Source organism: Stegostoma tigrinum, chromosome 2 (genome assembly GCF_030684315.1).
Source record: "Stegostoma tigrinum isolate sSteTig4 chromosome 2, sSteTig4.hap1, whole genome shotgun sequence".
Lineage (NCBI taxonomy): Eukaryota > Metazoa > Chordata > Chondrichthyes > Orectolobiformes > Stegostomatidae > Stegostoma > Stegostoma tigrinum.
The window spans coordinates 26,374,480-26,397,863 of NC_081355.1; the positions used below are offsets into that span (position 1 = coordinate 26,374,480).

Consider the following 23,384-nt stretch of genomic DNA (forward strand, 5'->3'; position numbering starts at 1 on the left):
GGCACCAGAGTCAGCATGGACCAGTTTGGGCCGAAGGGTCTGTTTCCATGCAGTATTACACTCTGACTTTAAATCAGAGCTGAGTGCTGGCATGAGCCACAGCTGAAAGTTTCTCTAAAAGTACCTATAATTAGTGGCAGAGAGCAAAATTCTCAGAAACATAATCTCCCCAAAATCTTGTGTCAATGGGTTGTATGCGCCCCGCACAAAAAAACCTAAAGAATTTATTAAGGAAATAACTTGATTCTTGAGATCCTTAAGCATTACTCATTAGTCTATTTGTCTACTATTTTATGGCTAATCAGTTCAGAGAAACATAAAAATAAAGCTTTTAAGGTATTAAAGAATTGTCGTATTACTTTATATAACTGCAGAGGTGTGCCAATATTTATTTCAAAGATCCCATACATGAACATTTCCTCATAACTTACAAACGGCTATTTATATTATTCTGCAGCCAGCTCCAATTGCGTACAATATGATTTGTGAATGGACGCAAGAACGGAACCCTTTCGATGCGAGCTGGTAACTGCATATATTTAATCTGTTGATGGAAATGACTAAAATAGAACAAGGCTGTGAATATTGATATATGAGCTAGTAAGGAGAATCAAGACAGGCTTGTAAAATGCTTTTTTGATTAATCAAAATTATTTAGAGATTATTGAACATCCAAACGAAAGAAATACAATGCACATGGTGCAATTGAATTTCCAAAAAGCATTTCATAAAATGTAATTAGATATTTGGTTTTTATATTTTGTTGTATTATATGAAGGTGGAGGCAACGATGATAGCATGGCTAGTGGGTAGCATAGGATTAACTGCACCTCCCAGTCGCGAACCATTTTAACTCCCCCTCCCATTCCTCATACGACATGTCCATCATGGGCCTCCTGCAGTGCCACAATGATGCCACCCGAAGGTTGCAAGAACAACAACTCATATTCCGCTTGGGAACCCAATGGTATCAATGTGGACTTCACAAGCTTCAAAATCTCCCCTTCTCCCACTGCATCCCAAAACCAGCCCAGTTTGTCCCCTCCCCCCACTGCATCCCAAAACCATCCCAGCCTGTCTCCGCTTCCCTAACATGTTCTTTCTCTCACCCATCCCTTCCTCCCACCTCAAGCCGCACCTCCATTTCCTACCTACTACCTCATCCCGACTCCTTGACCTGTCCGTCTTCCCTGGACTGACCTATCCCCTCCCTGCCCTCCCCACCTATACTCTCCTCTCCACCTATCTTCTTTTCTCTCCATCTTCAGTCCACCTCCCCCTCTCTCCCTATTTATTCCAGAACACTCTCCCTATCCCCCTCTCTGATGAAGGGTCTAGGCCCAAAACGTCAGCTTTTGTGCTCCTGAGATGCTGCTTGGCCGGCTGTGTTCGTCCAGCTTCACACTTTCTATCTTGGATTCTCCAGCATCTGCAGTTCCCATTATCACAGCATAGGATTAAGTAGCTGTTTTGCAGACATTCCAGCTGTAACTAGTAGTCTGCCATAACAATTTGTGGAGGGGCTTTGCTTGCATTCTAGTTTAAAATTTTAGACGTCACTGCGGCAATTATCAGTTTTTACTTTTATTAGTGAACACAAAACCTCAGATTCATGCAATAGCCTCCTGATTTTGTAGCATTTGAAGTTATCAGCCTGCCATTTAATACGAGGTTGGGGGTGGGGCAAAGAACATTCCTTAGTTATGTGCAGAAGTGCATCATGGTTTTGTACCAAGGCCCCAGCAATTGATGTTAGCTGCTGAATAAGTTTGACAAGTATTATTCCCATTGTGATAGCTTAAAGCCCATTATTTCACAGATGGTGTTTGATAGATTTATTGATGACTTCCTGTGTTTCCCATTCCTTCATCCAAAGAATGTTTGTTGGTAGATCTTGCTGATGACATTGTTCCACTGGGCATCAACGTTGAAGGGAGGCAGAAGTTGTTTTATTTAGTCGGTGCGTTTTCATGAATTGGTAGATGCTTGGGGAAGCAATATTTGCTAGAAGAGGTATGTTGAGCAAAAACTTTCCAGTTATGACATGAATTGTTGCAATCAACCATCAACAGTATATGCACGTAAACCTATGCCAAACAAGTACAAATACTCTGCTGACAAGTCCAATATAAGTGATGGCAGTACCCAACATAGATCCAACAAATCGGTTAAGTTTGCCTCTTGGGTTCGGCTGAAGCTGCAGTTTCCATCAGATATTCCCAGTACAAAGTCTTTTCTTCAATCATAAATATTTGCCCTCATATCTGACCATTCAAGAGATATGCCTTTTTTTATAACTGACATATGTGGGTGAAATACATTGGATATGGTTTTAGAAGGACAGTGGATCACCAGTCATCTCCACACATCCTTATCAGTACCCAGACACCTCAGGGGAACGAATGATCCTAACAGCACACTGAATTTCCAGATATTGTTTGTAATGTTGTGCTAATCAGAAGAGTGGCACTGTTGGGGGCAAGTACATTAACGAAATGGACGCATCACAAAGTAATGTATATAGCACAACACAGCGCACTAGTTCAAGTGAGTCATCAGACTGTTCACAAGTTTGAAAAAGAGTGGTCATGTTCATTACAGCAGTGATGGTAAATGGACATTTTAACAGTTCAAACTTTGAATGGGTTTGCATGGATAATTAGCAAAACTGGCTAGTGAATCATTAGCAAATGGTACCAAAGGCATAAAGTCCAAATATTTTTCTCACAACAGGTTAAACACTATGAAACATTGCAGGGAAAATTGTAAGGATTACATCAGAACCTCTGGTGAGCTCTACAAGACAAATCAAGCCACTCAAAATCAGCAGTGCATTACGATTTAATAAGACTACCTACTCATTGCACAAGAAGTGGCATTGACCGGGATATAAGTAGCTCAAATTTACTGTATTGTACAAATGAAGTGTAAACTCAAATAAATGAAGTAACAATAAATCTGCTGAGTAGAATTCTAATCAGGACTCTGCATGGGTTTGTGCCACTTACAATATTTACATATTAATTGGTCTCCCACATGATTGCAGTGTTTATTTTAAATAGACTCTCTCTTCCTCTGAAATGTCTATTTCTCTTCAACTCTTTGTCTCAGACTCCTCCTCATCTTATGGTTTCCACAAGTTCACAATTTTACTAAAACTGGGTCACAATTGCTCGAGCAGTGGTTATTAAGAATATGCTGTCTGTCAAAGTGCATACATTCCCAAAAAATACTAACTTACTTTGTATGGATTTGAAAGGTGGTTTGGGAAGGGAGTAACACCTGGCAAAGATTATACAGCTGGAGATCTTGAGATTCAGATTGGAAATAAGGGCCCTTCCGGACTGAGAAAACTTGACCTATTCAGGTGGTTTAACTTTAGTTTTACTTGATTTTCATTACAAATAACACTCATTGAAATGTACCCTTATTCATCTCTGGTCCCACGTATCAATCTGCTTGATCAAAAATTATAATCTAGTTTAGCATTAATTAAAGAACCTGCTTTTATACAGTGCCATTCATTATCGCAGGACTTTTCAGAGGATTTACAGGCAATGAAGTTCTGTAGAAGTGTATTTTGATTGTAAAATGAAGAACCCAACAGCCAATTTGTACATAGCACAGTTCCACAATTAATGTTTTAAAAATTGTGATGGTTAAGGAATGTAATAAACCAAGAAAGTGTAGAGAATACCCTGTTCTTCAAATAGCATCATGTAATCTTAAATGCATGGAAAGGGATGCTGATTTTGGTGTATCAGTTATATACCACATTGTCAGCACCACAATGAAGCAATAACTAAAGTATTTCATATTGAATATGAAGTGAGCATTTGGCGAATGACTAATTTTTGGCATTCTTAAAAAGCTGCTGGCTGATTACTGACCACTGTTAACTTTCAGCAGTGACAGTTTGTCAAAGCTATTCAAGTAAAAGAATGCAGAATTAAGGCAGACAAATCAAGACAAATAAACTAACTTTGTAACACAATTTGTGTATGGTTATATTTAACAGCAGAATGAATACATTGGGAACCCCTAAACTCAAAATAACACTTGTACACCAAGGACAAATTAAAAGAGTGACAATTAGGAGGCTTGAAATGTTTTCCAAAGGAAGCCAAGCAAAACTGAACTTGCTTCCAACCCAGGAAAAAATATGGAAAAGGGAATTAACAGTAGTTTAAAAATGCCAAGGACCTTCAAGTATGACAAAGTGCATACAAAAACAGCAAAATTTAACCATTATCATGCACCCAATTGGGTGTAATGGTATGTTTTATGCTCTACTTTTTAACCTAACTATAGGTATTAAGAACTAGAAAAAAAAATTCAAAATGTACAAGCACCAAATAAGGCTACAAGGAATTCTCCCTCTTCCACTCACTACCCTGACAGGTGCAGTTAGAACTGACTTCAGTTAAACTGATTAACAAACCGTTTCATAGGTGGATAACTACCGAGTATAAATATCATATGGCACTTTTCTTTCCCCTTTCACATGTTTTATTCCATGATGAGAAAGAATGTGCCAGCAGACATGCAATTAAAAGCAGCAGCTGCATTAAGATAGAAAAATTGTGCAACTGTGGGAAATACTGACATTAAAAAGATATAAACTGCTTCATTGACATCGCGTGAAAAAATTAAATGACAAGAGCTTCACAAATTTGTTTTCATTTCTAAGACAAGATTTATCAGATGTACTTGTGCAACATAGTTTTACATTGTATTGACTGTTTAACCATTGTCAAAACTAAAGAGTGGAATAAAAAGATTTTCAAATTATAATTAGAAGTTAACCAATATTTCTTTCATATTAAAAAAAAATCAGTTGAATAAATGTTAGACTATGGTAGCTAAATAGTCTTTGACTTCTGCTGGAGTGAGTCTTCGAAATCCTGCTTCATCACAAATTCCAACCTCTATGTTGTCTTCTGTCATCTGGCCTTCAAAGCTTTCCTGTTTGGGAGAAAAGAAAAGTCATACCAATCAGCATCAATCATTGCTTTACAAAAAAGTAACCCCAGTTAAACCATTATTCACTCTTTGTACAACAGATGCTATATCTTACCTTTAGTGTTAAGATTGCTGTATGAATGGCATCTTCAAGTTCTAGATCTTCATTGTACCTACAAACACAAAGAAACTTATTTCCTCCTGAAATAATTTTTCACTTTTTTTAAAAAGAGAGAGCCTAAAACATGAATTTATGAAAATCTGTGTCAAGTTTCTACGTGTTACTCAAATAAACATTAAACCAGAACAGAATCCAAAATGAAATGCATGTTGGAATTGGAAACACTCAACAAAAATCTCAATTTAAGATGTGTACAAAATTCTGTGAACAGGCCAGAGACAAAATGTAAAATATTTGCTTTAAATGACCGGTCCTTCAAAATCTTAGAAATTTCTGTCCATCGTGAACACCACATTTACAGTATTGTTATATCTGGTATACAGGAAGGGATAGTACCAACATTATTGCTATTCTACCTCTTTTCAAGAAAAGTTTTCCCATTTACGTAATTCTTCCCCATGGCTGTTGCTTTCCATGCAAAATAAGCACCCTATTGGAAAAAGAAAAGAATAAAAGTTTAGTGAAAGGATCATACTCTGATCAGCTTGAAAAACTAAAAAAAAAGTAGCACAATTCATCCAGTTAGCAGTAAGGAGACAGGAAAACAAACTCCTATCCACCTCTTCTGAAAATAAACTAAGAAATATTTTTAAGAGCAAACAAAGAAAAAGCCAGAGTACTCAGTAGAAATTGCATCAGTAAATTTCAGTACAATGAAAACACTAGCCATTTTAAAAGGAATATCACAGTGGTTGTTTTCGTTACAGCAACTGGATGCCAGAGGGAGTACTGGAAGTCCAAGGCATCTTTCTACATCAATTTTACAGATTCTGTTTGTTGTAACCCTGCCGTACACAACAGAAGTTGCACTGCTGTTTCATAGTGTATGTTAGTGTCAAGTACATTTCTGAGCTGTTGAATTATAAACAATTGTTTTGCGGAAAATATGAAGGTGACAATAATTGAATTTGTTTTGCCACATTTAAATCGTACACAACTGCAAAATGGGTAAGTACATCATGGCTTTTATTGTAGATCACAGACTTACTTTGCTGGGAAGACGAGTTACATGTGTCATTACATGTTGTCATATAACATCACCCTAATGGCCAGTAGTTTTAAGCATATTCATGATGGTTATGAATCGGTTATAGCCCAAATTCAGTCCTGGCAAAGAAATTTAAAATGGTCAATTTTGCATTGCACAGTTGCCCGGTTAGATTTTTTTTTCTTCTATTAAGTCTGGAATTTTTTCAACTTTCAAATTGTTGTACTTGCAGGACTAAGGTCAATACATCTGGGACCATGGCGAATGAGGGGACCAGTAGTCTATGTCCTTTTCTGGAATAATTTACATTTGGAAGAAAACAAGGCAAATAATGGAGAACCAAAGAGAATACTACATAATCAAAAATAAAAATAGAAAGAATAGGAGGTATGGAGCAGGTGGTTTAAAGGATGTTTGAAGAAAAAAATATTCACTTAAAGAGCTATGGGTATCTGGAATTTACTGCCAGAAAGTGTGGCGGAGGTGAGAACCCATAGACATTCAATTATTTCGACGAGCACTTGAAATATCGTAACGCACAAGGTTATGGGACAGAGCCTGAAAAATGAGATTAGAATACATAGATGTTTGGTGGACACAATGGGCCAACAGGCCTCTTGCTGTGGTGTAACAACTGACCTTTTCAGGATTTTGAACCAGTGGCAATAAGGATGCTATGATAAAGGGTGACGAGTGATGAGGAAAAGAACTCTCAGGCAATGATGTTCCCTTGAACCTGAGGGCCTAGTTTTTCTCATGCCGTAAAAGTTATGCCTTGGCAAGGTGCTGATGAAAAAACAACAGTGATTTGCTGCAGTGCATACTGTGGATGGCACACACAATGCATCAGAGGTAGTAGAAGTGCTAATCATTATGTTGCTTTTTCCTGGATGTTGAGCTTAGAGTGTTCTTTGATCTGTAATCATTCAGGCAAATGGATCGTATTCCACTGAACTCCTAATTTTCACCCAGCGACAGTGAACAGGCTTTCGGGATTCAAGAGGTGAGTTTTTTTTCACCAGAGCTTGCAGTCTGGGCTAGTCATGTACAATTTCTATTTGGTCAACCATCACACCAGTGTCATTATGGTGGCACACATCAGAAGTCTTTTGAGCATAAAACAATTTCTAGGTGAAGAATATCAATGCCAAGGAAAGGAAACTCTCTTACTGCTGTTAGGTAGAACACAGCCAGGCAGTTTTCTTTTACTTTTTCCCAATAATGTATATTATTTCAAGCCTCAGAAGAGCAATCATACCTATAAAATTGCAGACTTTTTCACTTTCTAACTTTCACTCTTTGGCCTCACTTTGAAAGGAAATCTTGTGTCGAGAATGAATGTCTACATGGTTTCAATGTTAGAACTGCAGGTTACTTTAAGGGTAACCAAAGCAACACTAAGGTTGTTCAAAAGCAGGTAATGCCTAATGAACTTGATATTTAAGAGCTAGGCTTTTTACAGGAAATGTGGAAACTGATGTTTATCCTCATCGGAACTTCAGAGGATGCACTGATGATGTTACCCAGCAGGGTAATGAAATGTCTGCAGAACAACAAACCAGTTCGGCGAGGAAACTAACCTCAATACTCCAAAACCTTAGTGATGTTTATCCTGTGGATGTGACAATAAATCCTTGTGAATCTCAGAAATTCTTTACTTGCCAGCTTTAACAAATGGATATCAGCTTGTTAAACGTGGCAGAGGATGAATGTCGATCTCTTCAAGTGGGATGATAAGAAAAGCAGAACTAATCCCTTTTTCTGACAGATTTAAAACTCCTGGTGGCTTTTTCAAGTGAACTTTCTGAGTTATGACGTCGAACCGCATTCTATGATTATCCACTGGTGTTTAAGGTTGGAGCCATATAAGGAGTGGAAGAACGAGGTGGAGATGTGGACTCAGGCCACTTCACTAACTTGGAAGCAGCAAAATATGGGCTTGTCCTATCCTTACCAGGAAAGAGTAAATTAGAAATAAAGTATTCTTGGAACTGGACATTGAAAACTTTACAGATTCTGACACCAGATAAAAGTCAGAATCTCCATGACTGGAGAGTTTTGTAGCTGCTAGTAAAATTGAAGGTAGGATGATAAAGAGGTACTCAGAGTTACAAAACTGAAAAGAATTCAGAATATACTAGGAAACTGACAAGAGATTTCAACCCGCACAAAGAGGTGGAGCTGTACAGTACAGATCCTACCAGATGGGGCTTTCAACAGCAAGCTCAACACGGTATCTTGAGGCTTTGAGGAACACTTGGGGAGTAGAAATTACAGTATACTCTATTTCAGTGGGAAGCTACTTTTGAATCAAAAACAAAAACAGAAATTGCTGGAAAATCTCAGGAGATCTGACAGCACCTGTGGAGAGAAATCAGAGTTAACGTTTCAAAGTCCAGTGATTTTTCTTCAGAACTGATACTTTAAGTTGATTTAAAAGAAAACAGGTGTGTCCTTCTTGTATTGGGTTAACTGGGTAAATTGTAAATTTGATGTTGGACTCATTTATTTAAAAAGGGGCTGAGTTCTTCCCTAGTTAAGAGTTGGCTTCTAGACAAGGAGAGGGTCAAGAAGGGAAAAGTGGAGCTGATATTTGTGCTAAACAGTGGATTTATAATAAAGGCTCATGTAAATCCCTGGAAGTCTTTTGTTGCCAAATTCAACATGTGGATATTGTTCTGTTCAACAAAAAACTGAATTAGGACTGTCCAGACTTGTTTCATTTGTTGCTGTCAGAGTGAAGCTAGCCAAGATGAAAATGTGCTGTTTTGCATGTTTATCGAGTTTTTCAGGATTTCATTTCCATCAGAACAATTCAAGGGCCTGTACTACAATTGTACTTGATTAGATGTTACTCAAGTTTCAAAATGAAAGTACAACTTTCAATGCAACAAAACATAACTACCCACAAGATAGCAGTCAATCTTTACTTTCAATTTCCTATCAGTTAGAGAGAATTCCGGCTTTGTATTTATGTCTTTTATTTATTAAGATTAGGTGACCTTTATTAACCATACCAAAATCAAGATTGGCAGTGATTTGGAGCATTGTGTCTCCAGAAAGCAAACACAGAAACAAAACAGCTTAAGAATTAAACCAAAAAATTGCCACTTAAGTACTTACAGATGGATCTGATTGGAACAAATACGGTCGGCCCTCATCCCAGCCAGCAATCAACAGTGAGACGCCAAATGGACGAACACCACTGAAACAAGACAAAAGAGTGAGCACTGATCCTTACCTTGCTGGGATGTCCTGTGGTCAATATAACCAATACATTCTGAAAGATCAAACTTGCAGACTACAAAAAGTTATAAAAATGGATCTGTCTCTAAAAAGGTGAAGTCATTCTTGAGGAGCATTTATGCAGACCTTTTTCAAATTTCAGAAGTCCACATTTAAATGAAATATTTTGTTTGTATATTGAATTTGTATATACATATAATGACATTTGCAATGACAAATTTTTGTACTTGCAGATTACAAGATTGTAAATGTGCACTTCATGTATTTTTACTTCTGAATTTCTTGCAGGCCAAAACAGAAGGTAAGGCATTAAGTCTCTCCATAAATTCACCATTGCATCAAACATTTAAGGGGATTCTGTATCCTTGCCATGTAATTTGATTACAAATCCAAACATTTGACTTAACCTGAACTGCAAATTCAGACACAACAAAATGCAACAGTTACTCTACTGCAGGGCAACTCACCTTGAATACTTCTCTCAATTTATGTGACAATAAATTTATGTTATCACCCACATTGAGAATGTAAAGAAGCCAATAACTGACTTACCCAGATTGTGTATATTCCTGCATGACAGAGGCCACTCTCTGTACAAGCTGGGCTGTAGGGATGGGTTCTTGATACACAAGGTAGTACTGCTGTGCCAACTTCCGGGCTCGGCGAATCAACACCCTGTAAGGAATATAGCGCAAAGTGCTGTGAATATAGCCTCATTAATTACACACATTCCTATCCAAACCCTGTTGTAATTTGTATTTCCTAAGTACTGCTTCAGTAAATAACCTTCAGGTGTCTTCTCTTCCATTCTGTCCCATCACAATGCCATGCACTCTTGCGCCTATGATTCCATTCTCCATTGATCAACATCATGTAGACCAAAGGACTTAGAGCATAACAGCTCCAGTAATTACAATAACCAAATCTCAATGATATTTTCTTAAGGTAATGCATTTTTTCCTCTCTACATCTTCACTGTAACACAAGCAAGACTCAGAGTCTCTTACACTGTCTAGTACCTCAAAAAAGTCTACATTCCTCTCAACTTGGCACCGTCTTCAAGTTTAAGATTGCAAGTTTACCAAAACCGAGCCATCACCTCCTCACACATTAGCATTTCCTGTTTTTAAGTTGCAGGTAATTACATCGAACAGTAACAAAATTATCAGTGTTTCACATAAACAAATGATATTGAACCAAACAATCTAGCAAAATAGACATTAAAGATTCAAATTTATAAAACAAAGCTATCCATTCAATTTAATAGAAATGGCACCCTCCAGTCAACATACAAACCTACCTGGTTCACTAACACCCTTTTAAGAAAGGAACTCTGCTCCCCTGAGGCATTCTAGCTTAAATGTGAGTCCAGATTCGCAAAGGTTTGGTTGACTCTTTACTGCATTCTGAAATAGTCCAGCAAGCCACCTGACATAAGGACAATTAGTGATGGCAATGAACGCTGACCCAGCTAGTGACACCCACATTCCATAAACAAATTTTAAAATAATTTTCACATCACCGAAAACACAGATATGGTGCCAAAGCTTTTCATCTTGTGTGCTTCAGGCTCGGCACATTTACTCTTGCTTCATTTGTTCACAGGGACCCATATTCTCTAGAAAAAGGAAAATTTTAAATATTCCTCCTTTCCTGAATCACCTAAGATCTCAGGGAGCCAGTGGTACCCCACTGCTTCATCAATGGCGATGTCTTGGCCAGAGTTAACTTGCAAACTAATCAGCAAACATTTTCCTGTAGTAAATGGTTGTAATAATTTGAAATGTAGTATTCTTGTGTTTGTCACATTTAGCAAGTGAACTATTCAGCAACATGTTTGTCTTTTCTGCAAAGTTCTTAACCTACAACAGGATCGAACATGCAGTTTCAGTCATCTCAGTTTTCAGACAATGGTATTGCCACTGATAGAGCTATTGTATTTTCGTGAGTGGTCAAGAGCCACCTGTTCATCCTCTATTCCTATCCATTTGAGAATCTGCTAAACTCTAAAATAGAAAATAGCTTTTCATAAGCTTGCCAGCTCAGGCTATAAAATATCAATTTTTCTTGGTGATGTTATTTTTAGTTTCAGACATTTAGGTTTTAAAAAAAAGTATTCAACTGATTCTGCTCCAAAAGTTTTTTCCCTTAATATGTAGCTTTAAGATGATGTCTGTTACCGAAAGGAATCTACACACCTCAGTGGTTAAACATGATTCTGCAGATGTTCATTCATTATTAAGGACAACATGGGTGGCTCAGTGGTTAGCACTTCTGCCTCACAGCGCCAGGGACCCAGGTTTGATTCCACCCTCAGGTGACTGTGTATATGGAGTTTGCACATTCTCCCTGTATCTGTTTCCCCTCCGGTTTTCTCGCACAGTCCAAAAAGTGGATTGGCTTTAGTAAATTGCCTGTAGTGTTTAGAGATGTGTAGATTAGGTGGATTACAGGAGGATGCTCTGAGGGATGGCATGGACTGGGTGGGCCAAAGAGCAAGTTTCCACAGTGTAAGGATTCCATGAAACTGACTCACTCTAGTAAGAGCATCATGGGGCTACAGGTTAGTATCCTAATGACTTTCACATACAGGTTGTCAAATCAATTGCATTTCTGGAATGGAAGTGCACAGTACCTGAAATGTTTGAGTTGAAAGAACAGAAAAACAATTTGAAGCTGAGGAACCCAAAATTTCTTGACAATTATTGTGAAGGAAACACCAAGAATAATAGGGTTCATTCATTTGTTTCCCCTACCTGTAGTCAGGGCCCATTCCACTATACACCATTCCTATGTGTTTTGTGATTGGTTCCACTTTGTGTACACTCTGTTCATCATAAAGAATGGATTTCTGTTTCTTCTCCGTTGCCAAAACAACACCATTGGAAGCTAGGTTTTGAAGAAATATGTAATCATTTAGAGACGCAAGGAGATAAACACACATTGCATCTATCCATTTATGATGTGCTAATTTTATTAAGCATCGAAGCGTAGCTGCATTTTCCAAATAACAAATTAAGTCTTGTGTTCAGGGTACCTCAAAGTGCCTCAGATAATTTATGTGAATTGCAGATTCTGATGTTAATTGGTTGATCTCATGCATATCACGTAAATATTACACTGAATGGCACCAAGATGTTAGTCCTCTTTTAGAATGTGCTGATGAATCATGAACTGAAACACTCAGTTAAAAGAGAACATATCAGAAAAGATGTTCAATGAACAATTGAAACCTTTTTAAAAAAAACGTTCATGACAACAACAAAGACTTAATGTTTTAGCGAAGAACAATAGCTCGGATTGCGGTTGGAGCTGTTGGTTGGTTCACCAACAATTCCAGTGGCTATCCGATCTACAGATCTTTGCTAAAACACCTACAAGGGAAACATGCTCAAACAAGCCTGAAAATGGGAAACCTACACCAACCAGCTGAGTGCTACCTGTGAGCAAAATCAGTCAGTTCGAGGGAACCAACCAACAACTCCAACAACAAAGATATTTCCCAGTGAGGAAGGAGGATGCTAGGAAGTTGACAAACCAACTTTGGTTAACTGAGGACATTATGGACAATATCAAAATGAAAGAAAGAAAAACAAAAGTAGCAAAGATTACTGCTAAATCAGAAATTAAAAAAAAGTTTTAAAAACCAAAAGATGAATGAGAAAACCAAACAGGGAGAAAATGAACTAGGTGGACATAATAGAAAGAAACAGAAAAATAGTAAGAGCTTCTGACGATACATAAAATGGGAAAAACAGGCAACAATGAACACAAGCCCCTTAGAAAATTAGGCAAGGGAAATAACAACGGGGATTCAGGAAATGGCAGGAGAGTGAAACAAATATTTAGAATTAGTTTTCGTGGTACCGGATACTAATAACATTCTAAAAATCATAAATAATCAAATTTGGTGGGGGGGGGGAGCAGTATGGGAGAGGGAATAGATACAATAACCATCACCAAAGTGAAAGGAAATATGGGTAAAAGACCAATTAGAACCTTGGAGTTCAGTTGTACCCAAGAATTTCAACGGATACATTTGCAGACATAGTGGATGCACCAGTGGTAATTTTCCAAAAGTCCTTAGATCCTGGACATGCAGAGAATTGGAAAACTGTCTGTGTAACATCCTTATTCAAAAAAGGAGAGAGACAAAAAAAGGGTACCTGCTGGCCAGTTAGCTTAACATCCATCATTAGAAAGGTATTTACATCTATTGTAAAGAATTTATCAGTAAAGCATTTAGAAACAGAAAATATAAGCAGAAGAGTCAGCATGACTTCATTAAGGAAGAATCATGCCTGACAAATTTAGCACAGTTCTTTGAGGAGGTAACAAGCATGGGAGATAGAGAAGAATCAGTAGATGTAATAATTTTGGATTTCCAAAATGCACTTAATAAGCTAATACATGTAAGGCTTCTTAATAATAGCCCATTATGTTAGGGGTTGCATATTAGCATGGATACGGGGTTGGCTAATTAATAGAAGGCACAGAGTTGGGGTAAAGAGGGCATTTTCAGGATGCCAACCTATAACCAGGGGAGTGCCACAGACATCAGTAGTAGAGCCTTGACACCTTGCAATATATACTAATGACTTGGCCGAGGGCAGCGAGCGCACCTTCACCAAGTTTGCAGATAATGCAAAAATAAGTGGGAAGGGAAGTAGTGAAGATGGCACAAGGCTTCTGAAAAGACATATTGACAGGTTAAGTGATTGGACAAAAACCTTGCAGATGGAATATGGGAAATTGTTAGGGCATGCACTTTGGCAGGAAGGATAGAAGAACCACTTATTTCTTAAGTGGGGCAAGACTGCAGAAACGTGCAGTAAGAAGGGGAATTTGAGGGTCCTATTGCATGTATTTCAAAAAAGCTAGCACCCAAGCTCAGCAGGTAATGGGGAAGGAAAATTGAATGTTGCATTTATTTCAAAGGGAATTCTGTGTAACAATAAAAAGATCTTGCTAATACTATTCTAGTCAGACCAAGCTAGAATACTATGAAGTCTTGGTCCCCTTATCTAAACAAAGATATAGTGAGATCGGAGATCAAAAGAAGGGTTGCTCAGTTGATCCCGGGCATGGAGGGATTTCCTTATGTGGAGACGCTGGATTTATACTCAATGGATTTAAGAGGAGAGGAGACTAGGGAGTTTTGAGAGGGGGAAATCTCGACAGGATGGATGCTAAGAAGTTGTTTCTCCCTGTGCGACAGTAGTCTACGATCAGAGGGCATTAATTTCTATGTAAGGAGTCTTTCAGCTAAGACAGAGATGAGGAGGATTTTTTTTCCCCTCACTGGGCAGTAAATCTGTGGATTTTTTTTTAACTGCAGAAAGTTATCGAGGTTGGGTAATTAAGCGTATTTAAGGTTGACATAGACAATTTTAAAAAAAAAGTAGGTAAATCAAAGAATAGGGTGAAAGGGCAAGTAAATGGAGTTGAGGGTTATCAGATCAGCCACGATCATGCTAACCAATCTCAATGGGCAAAACAGCCTACTTCTGCCCAACATTTCATTATCTTAAGATGACACAGCACTTCAGTGCTCAGTCAGTATTATAAAAAGTCAGCCTGGCAAAGAGTTCAAACCCAAAACTGTTTGGCTCAGAGGAAACAACGTCAGCACATGGCAATGGGGAGTCATTGAACAAATGAGGATTTGTTTCGTTGATGGCAGTGACAAGCATGTGCCTTCAAACAAGGGGCCTAGATCAACCAGGTTCCCATAAAAAGCCAGCATTTTTGTACAAAATAGTTAAAAGTTTACAGGATAGAAGGCAATTTGTTCTAACATATTTGCGCTGACGGGAAGAGAGGTCTCCAGGCTGACAAAAACAAAAACTGCTGGAAAAGCTCAGCAGGTCTAGCTGTATCTACAGAGATAAATCAGAGTTAACATTTTGGATCCAGTGACCCTTCCTCAGAACTCTAGCTAATCCCACATTTCTGCTTTTGGTGCACTGCTTTATAGTTTACAGCACATCAAGTACATTTGCAAGTACTTGTTAAATACAATTAAGATTGTTAACTCTTCCAACCTTCCAAGTAGTGAGTTTCAAATTACTATCATGCTTGAGGTGAAAAGAATACTTCATTCCCCTTTAATCCTTCTATCAATTACTGTTAATCTATGACTATCAAGATAAAATAACTTCTTCTCCGCCACTGTAGAATGGCCACTCATTATTTAATTAAAGTTTCTCCTCAGCTTCCTCCATTCCACAGTAAGTATATGTTTTCTTCTTATATAAAATTCTCCCAACCTCCTAATAGTGCAACCACACCTTTGTAATAATTTAGTGACCAAAATGGTAGATAATGCAGCAACTCTGACCTAACCACAGTTTCATGTGCTCTAACAAAAGTTGTGCATTCTTGCATTATTTGCCTCAACAAATGAAGTATTCTGTATGCCTTAATTACTTTATCATGGAATTACCACAGTACAAGGCTGAAAGGCAGCCTCTGTCATAACTCCACTGGCTATCTGCAAGCCCAACTCACCCAAACTCATTCCCCTTCCTTTCTGCCCTATCTGTGTAAAGATTTTCGTTTCACATAATTCTCTTTTGAAAGCCCCAAATAAATTTGCTTTCACAAAACTTTTGGACAAGGCATTCAGATGATACTGTACAAAAAAAAGGCTTACAACATGTTATCATGGAATATTCTGAAAAATCAACTTAAATCCACAATCTCTGGCTCTCAATCCCTCTGCCAAAAAAAAACGTTTCTTCCTACCAATTTTGCCCAGATTCCACATTATTTTGAACACTCCAAATATCTGTGCAATCTTCAAGAACACCTCCGCCTTTTCCAATGGGTCCATGTAATTGAAGTTACTCATCCCTGGAATATTCTCATGACTCTTTCCTGCACTCGTTTAGCTGATCTATCTACCTTCCTGATCAAGAAGGCAAATGGGTTGTTGCAATTACTTGTAAAAGGGAATTAAATACAAGAGTTGCAAAATTTTACTGCAGCTGAATTGGGCCTTGGTGAGACTACAGTTAGAGTACAATGTACAATTTTGTTCTCCTTATTTGATGAAGGATACAAGTGTATTAGGAACAGTTCACAGTAGATTCACGCCGAGGATAAAGGGCTTATATGATGAGGAAAGCGTGATCAATTTTCATCTTTAACCTTTGGAGCTCAGAAGAACAAAAAGTAATCATATTCAGACAAAATCCTGAGAGGCCAGACTAGTTGCAGACTGGACATTTTTCCATGTGAGAAATTAAAACAAACAAGAGAATCAAAAGTTTAAAATGGAGAGGTTTTCCAATGAAGACAAATGTGAGGAGAATAAGACATAGGAGCAAAAGTAAGCTGTTCAGTCCAGAGTCCCCTCCGTCATTCAATAAAATCAGGGCTGAGCTGATAATTCTCAACTCCACTGTTCTGCCTTTCTTCAATAAGTCTTGATTTCCTTACTAATTAAAAATCTGTAAATCTTATAATATTCTTAGTGACCTAGCCTTGACAGCTCTCTGCAGTAAAGAATCCCAAAAACTCACTACCTTGAGAGAAGAAATTCTCATCTGTTTTAAATAGGCAACCTCATACTCCAAGATTATCTTTGGTCCCAGACAGTCTGAAAAGAGAAGTGTCTTCACATCTACCTCGTTAGTACCTTAGTGAACATCTTTTAGCAATCCATATTACACATATGAATTCTCCTTTAATTACCTCCTTAAAGAATTCTAAAAAGGCATGATTTTCCCTTCACGAAGCCCTGCTGATTCTGCTTAATTACATTATGTATTTCTAAACATTAAGTTATTTGATCCTTGATAGTATATTAATATTTCCCCATATTCCCATGCTGTATGACTATATGACAGATGTGAAGCTAACAGACCAATAGTTACCTGTTTTTGTCTTGGTCTCTTTTTCAACAGGAATGTTACTTTGATTATTTTTCAATCCACTAGGACATTTCCAGGACATCATAAGTTCACCAACAAGTCACATGCCATCCCAAGGTGGAGATGCAAGGCCATTTTCATCTTAGTCATTCTCTATCTACAGTACTATATGGCAGTACCTTCATCAGATCAACTGCAGTGTTTAAAGATGCCAACCCATCACCAAAATTTCAAGGGCTGTTGGCAAAGTGCAATAAATGCCATAGTAATATGCTTAGCTAACTTCTCATACAAAACATTAAAAACAAAACTTGGCAAAGAAAATTATTTTGCACAGGTTGTCAGCCTTTAAGTGGTTCAAGAGCACAGTGGTTGTACTGTTGTCCATACCTTTGATTCCCACTGCTGGAGCTCCTGCAGCTACAGCTGCCAAGGCATACTCAATCTGGACGAGTTTGCCCGAAGGACTGCAAGACAAAACACAAAACAGCATGTGTGAAACTGTAACTAACAACACTTCTGATGGATAACTTTTCTTCCTAGACTTTCCAATTCAATTCCGTATGTGTTATACAGAAACACCAAAAACAGATTCAGTTTATCTTCAGTCTTTCTGCAGGGCATAAGCACCACAAGTGCAAAATGAACAAATGTAACCGCTTTGGATTTTGCAGTGCAAACCTCTTATACCATAACCAGAATAAATATCACCAATAAAGTCAATACCTCTGCCCAGGTATACATAAAGACAAACATTCAGCAATCTTTCAGCAATGTCTGTCACTCTGTTTAACCCTCATAGGGTTGCAGCATTATGGACAGCAATCATCTTTCGAAGTCACCTTAGTATCAATTTTCTGGGTAAACTGAGCAAAAATCCATAGTTTATTGAACTTCAGGTAGCATAGCCATGCCTTATCACATCCCCAACTACAATTCAATTCTAGATCCAGTACTGAATAGTGACCAGGATGCATTCCATCTGCTTACCCACCACTCTAATCCATAAATGCTGAAACCAATCATCGAAAGACTACTACTAAACTGGCTGAGATTATAGCTGGAATCAGATCATTCCCTTTTCAGATCATTAAATAAACTTTATTGAATGGCTTCTGGACCATTAAGCCACACAGTGCTGCAATATTAATTCATACTTTTACAGAGAAAAAATAATTAAGATGAATAATCTAAAATAGATTCATTGGTAATAAATGAATTGCCAATAGTCATGAAAATTCAACAAAAAAGTGAATGAACAAAAACTTGCATTTCTACAGCACCTTTAACAACTTTTGAACATCTTAAAGTATATTATAGCCAAATTAAGCACCTGTGAAGTATATTAACTGTAGTAATGCAGGAAACAGCCAATTTCCATACAATAGCCCACGATCAACAATGTGTCAGATGTCTCAGTGATGTTAGTCAGAACACAGGCAAAGGAACATTTAAATGCAAAAATGAATCTTGCACCAGCTGGAGAAATGTAACATTGCACTTAATTGACTTACTGCTGAAATATGACAAGACTCCATAAATGTTTCTGTGACTGTGCTTATTTTGTTTTTCCAGTAACAAAACTCATCTTTCTGAGTTGTAGACTTAGTTTTACTAATTTGGAAAGCACCTTTCAGTTTACTGAAACAGTGATTTCAGGTTGAAAGCAAAGTGGAGCAATAGGGAAAAAAATTCAAATATTTACTAAAACAATTCCATCGTAACAGTTAGTTCTGAGGTTTGAGTTCATATAGAAAAGCCTAGCTTTTATACTTAAATTGATCCAAGTTTTTTTTTGAATTCAGTTAGTAATAACAACTTTCATATGAACTATAATACTTAGACTGAGGCATGGAACCTCTAACTTTTACACATTAAGTTTAAGTTATGGGGAAAGGTGAGGTTTTTTTTAAAACAAAACTTTGTAGCATTTTATAAATACACACACACACACACACACACACACATTAAAACAGATCAGTGCAATTGATACCACATTATAATCTTATATTCCATATTCTTTAAATTTAGCACTTTATCACAATGAAAATTAGAAGTAAAAAAATGCCCATGTCTGTGTAGGTTTCCTCTGGATGCTCCAGTTTCCTCCCACAGTTCAAAGATTTGCAGGCTAGGTGAATTAGCCATGGGAAGTACAGAGTTACAGAGATTGTGGGGGTGGAATGCTCTTCAGAGGGTAGGCAAATGGCCTGGTTCTACACTGTAGAAATTCTATGCAAATACGCAGAATCAATTACACTGATAATGATAAAACCTGAGCCCCTTCACCTTCTCTCAACATAATCCCAGGCAGTTCAAGTTTTACCCTCCAGCAGCCACAAACACTAGTGTGAAGGAACTGTCAGGATACCTTTCTCGCAGGGTTTGAGATCCACCTCCAAAGCAATTTGAAATAACACAGCACCCTGAGGCACTACAATATTAACCACTTCTGTTCACATAACAAAGCGTCCCCAGGCCCTTCACAAGGGCATTTGCAAATCATTAGGCTCAAGATTATGGCAACCATAGACAGTCAGCCAAGATCCCAAGAACACAATATGAATTGAGAGATAGGACCATAAGAGAGTATAACAGTATGTGAGGAGAAAGAATGCAAAAATATGTGGGAGATAAGACAATCTAAAATTATTTTAATAATTAGTGTGATATAAAATGCTATTGTCCTAATAACAGACTGTCCTAAAAAGCCTCATAAATGTCCTTTTGGAAAGGAAAGACACCAAGCAACTCAAGACATGCAACAATGTACTTTCCTCCTACCTATCTTCTGAAATATTTTAATTAGGCCACTCAGTTAGAGACAGCCACTGCAGAGAAATCAAACTATAAAGTAGAACAAACTGCCTGGTATCAACCAAGGTACAAGGACAAAGTCATATTCTACCTCTTCAACCTTGTAAAGTACACCACACTAACATCTGGGAACATTGTGTTAAAATTGCAACACTTGTCCCGTGTTCAGTGAATCCTAACCTATAGTCATTGGGCCAGGGCCCTCCATCAGCATCCCAAGATACTCCTTGACAGGTTAGAACCACCAGGGAGTGGTAAACCATCAGAAGGAAGAGGACCTGAGAACTCCTGATATTGATTTTGGACTTCCACAAGTCCCACAGCATCAGATTGAATACAGGTAAGAAAAGTTCCTGATCACTCCTGCAAGTTGCTGCTCCTGGCCCAGGTCAAGGCATCCTTACAACTGTGGGCCCTGCCACATACCAGCCTTCTTCAACTAATGAATTAGTACTCCTCCATATTGATGGCCACTTAAAAGAAGCACGAAAGCTAACCAGACATTTAATATACTAGAGGTTGGGCACTTCAATACCCAGCACCTATCGTGACATGGTTGTGGCTCTACTAACCAAACCTCAATGAACAAATCTACTAGACTGGGTTTACAAGTGATGATCGAACCAAGGTGGAAAAATCTTTGTGGCTTCATCTTCACCAATCCAGCACTTGCAAATGGGTGTGGCCATGCCAGTATTGATAGGAATGACAACCAGTTGCTGGTAAAGACAAAGTTCTGTACTCAAATTAAGGATATCCTCCACCCAATTGTGTGACACAAATATGATGCTAAATGGGATGGATTCAAACAAAGCAAAGAGCTCAAAACTGGACATCTGAGGTTCACCAGGCCATCAGAATTGCATTCAACCACATAATCCAATATACCCCTAATCTACCATATCTAATTTACCATTACTGTCCAACTAGTGCATCAACCCTCATTTAATGAGGAGTGTAGAACAAGTCAGAAACAGCACCAGGCATACCGAATAATGATAGTGTTAACCAGATGAAGCTACATCATAAGACTACATGCATGTCAAATAGTGGAGACAGCATGTGACTTAGTGAATTGTGATCCCACAAACAACATATAAGATCGAAGCTCTGCAGTCTTGGCACATCCAGTCGCAAATGGTAGTGGACAATTAAACCCCAACTAACCAAAGGGAAGAATCGACATCCTTAATAATGAGGAAATACAACACATCAGTCCAATACTTAAGACATTTGCAACCATTTCCAGCCGGAGGCACTAAGTGGATGATCTATCTTGTCCTCTTCCTCCCGAGATGCCCAGTTGCATGCAATAGTCTTGAACCAATTTTATTCATATTACATGATATTAAGAAATAACTAAAGATATCAGATACTTCAAAGGCTCTGGGTCCTAATAACATTCCAGTAATACTGAAGACTGGCTTTCCAGAACTAGCTATTCCTGAGACATTTTGAAACAACTGCAACAGTGTCATCACGTGATAACACTGAAAATTACCCAGTAATGTCAAATCCACACAAACAAAAAAATTCAACTAATCAAAGCAGTAGAGGGAACGTTGACAGCACTTAGTCAGCTTAGTTCAAGTTCAGCCAGGCTCCACTCAGCTCCTGATCTCATTACTGATTTAGTTTGAACATGGATAAAAGAAAACCAGAGAAAAAGTGAGACTGACTATCCGTGACATCAAGACAACATTTAATCAAGTTTGACATCAACTGAGTCTGAGAAAAATTGAATTAACTGCAAGTCAGGTTGGAATCATACCTAGCAAAAAAGGAAGGTTATTATGGTTGTTGGAGGTCAACTGGCTCAGTTCCAAGAGAGAGTCTGAGAAGTTAGTCATTTGGTGTTCCGCAACCAACCATCTTTAATTGTTTAATCAATGACCTCCCCTTCTTCAAAATACCAGAACAGAATGCTTACTGATGACCGCTGCGTTCAGTACTATTTGCAACACGTGAGATACCGATGCATTCTAGCTCCACATGCAGCAAGGCCTGGACAACATTCATATTTGTAGCATACAAGTTCAGGCGAAGATCATACCCAATGAAAGACAGCATCTAACACAAACACAGAATTCATTGTTCTGAAGAAAAGTCATACTGAGTTTTAAACATCAACTGTTTCTCTCTCCACTGGAACTATCAGGCTGCTAAGGTTCTCCAGCAGACTGTTTCGGGGGAGCTGTAGTTTCAGTAAACTGTAATAGATAAAAGGAAAACCTAAAATTGGATAATTGAAAGACCCCATGTTCAGCATGTTGTACTTTTTGCGATTAAATTAAAACTATGTTTTAGGTGAACCTTCTTTCCTCACTGAAGCATCCACAACCTAATTCAGGAAATCTAACCATTGCCTGTTAACATTCAACAGCATTTCCAATTTGAACTCCCCTCATTACCTAAGTGATTACAAATGACCAAATACTGTAACTATGAGCGCAGGTCAGGGGCTGGGAATGCTGCAGCGAGTAACTCACTTGCTGACTCCCCAAAACTTGTCCAATCTGACTCAAGTCGGGAGTTTGATGAATTACTCCTCAATTGCCCCTATGAGAGTGTGAGATATCACAATTATCCATTTGCAGTTTTTTTCCTCCTCATTATTACAGGCTACTGATATCACGGACGCCCGCCAGCACGACTCTTTCTTTGAACTCTTGACTAGAGACACAGATAACCACTGGATCAAGGTGATAAGACTTCTCCTCTTTTCGTTATGCAGGTACAGCAAAACGTTTCAGCATTACCCTCCCTTTCCTCATCAACTTTAATCAAGGAACAGGACCAACAAACCGAGTGCTTCCAGCACATCTCTAGATCGAAAGCGAAACCGAATGTGGTTCGCTCCTAGGCCTGGGGCCATCATCCGCTTCCAACCTTTTTGGGGGCGGGGGGGACTCGAACCCACCGAGGTAAGGGTCCAGGAAGATGCAGCAGCAGCAGCCCAAGGGCCTCCTGCTCAGAGCGGCCAGGGAACAGCAACCGTGACTGTGCAAATTGCAGTGCCTCCAACTAGCCTCAAACTTGACAATATAGAGAGTCAAATAACAGCAGCAATAGCCAGAAAGAGGGGATTCCTTCACCCGCCGAGTGAGTATGGAATGACAGTTTGGTCGCTTAGTTTACCTGAACGTGGTGAGGGAGAAGCTATATCCACGGTCCGCCATCTTTCTGCCGCTCACACTTTGGAATGCTGGGAATGGAAGGGTTACATGGCCCTACGTCATATCTCCTAACCTTCCGTGAAAGATAGCCTAAAAACGACAATACCCGGCATGCATAGTCCCGGAGTCCTGGCTCC

At 38.5% G+C, this 23,384-nt stretch overlaps 1 protein-coding gene across 1 annotated transcript; it reads right to left on the reverse strand.

Annotated features, from left to right (window-relative positions):
- Positions 1–4,672: 4,672 nt before the first annotated feature.
- On the reverse strand, positions 4,673–23,344 carry LOC125447309 (proteasome subunit alpha type-2). Its single transcript, XM_048521630.2, has 8 exons — positions 23,210–23,344; positions 17,645–17,721; positions 12,134–12,266; positions 9,930–10,052; positions 9,255–9,336; positions 5,500–5,573; positions 5,078–5,135; positions 4,673–4,965 (listed from the first exon to the last, which is right to left on the reverse strand). The coding sequence occupies exons 1-8, from the start codon at positions 23,248–23,250 to the stop codon at positions 4,849–4,851; spliced, it is 705 nt and encodes a 234-aa protein (XP_048377587.1). The 5' UTR covers positions 23,251–23,344; the 3' UTR covers positions 4,673–4,848.
- Between the last annotated feature and the right edge of the window lie 40 nt (positions 23,345–23,384).

Coding starts and splice junctions, on each gene's coding strand:
- LOC125447309 (XM_048521630.2), bottom strand. CDS start 23,250: ATGGCGGACCGTGGATATAGCTTCTCCCTCACCACGTTCAG. Junction 10,053..12,133: donor GGAATGGGCCCTGACTACAG/GTAGGGGAAACA, acceptor TATTCCTTACAG/GGTGTTGATTCGCCGAGCCC. Junction 9,337..9,929: donor CAGGAATATACACAATCTGG/GTAAGTCAGTTA, acceptor GTCTTGTTTCAG/TGGTGTTCGTCCATTTGGCG.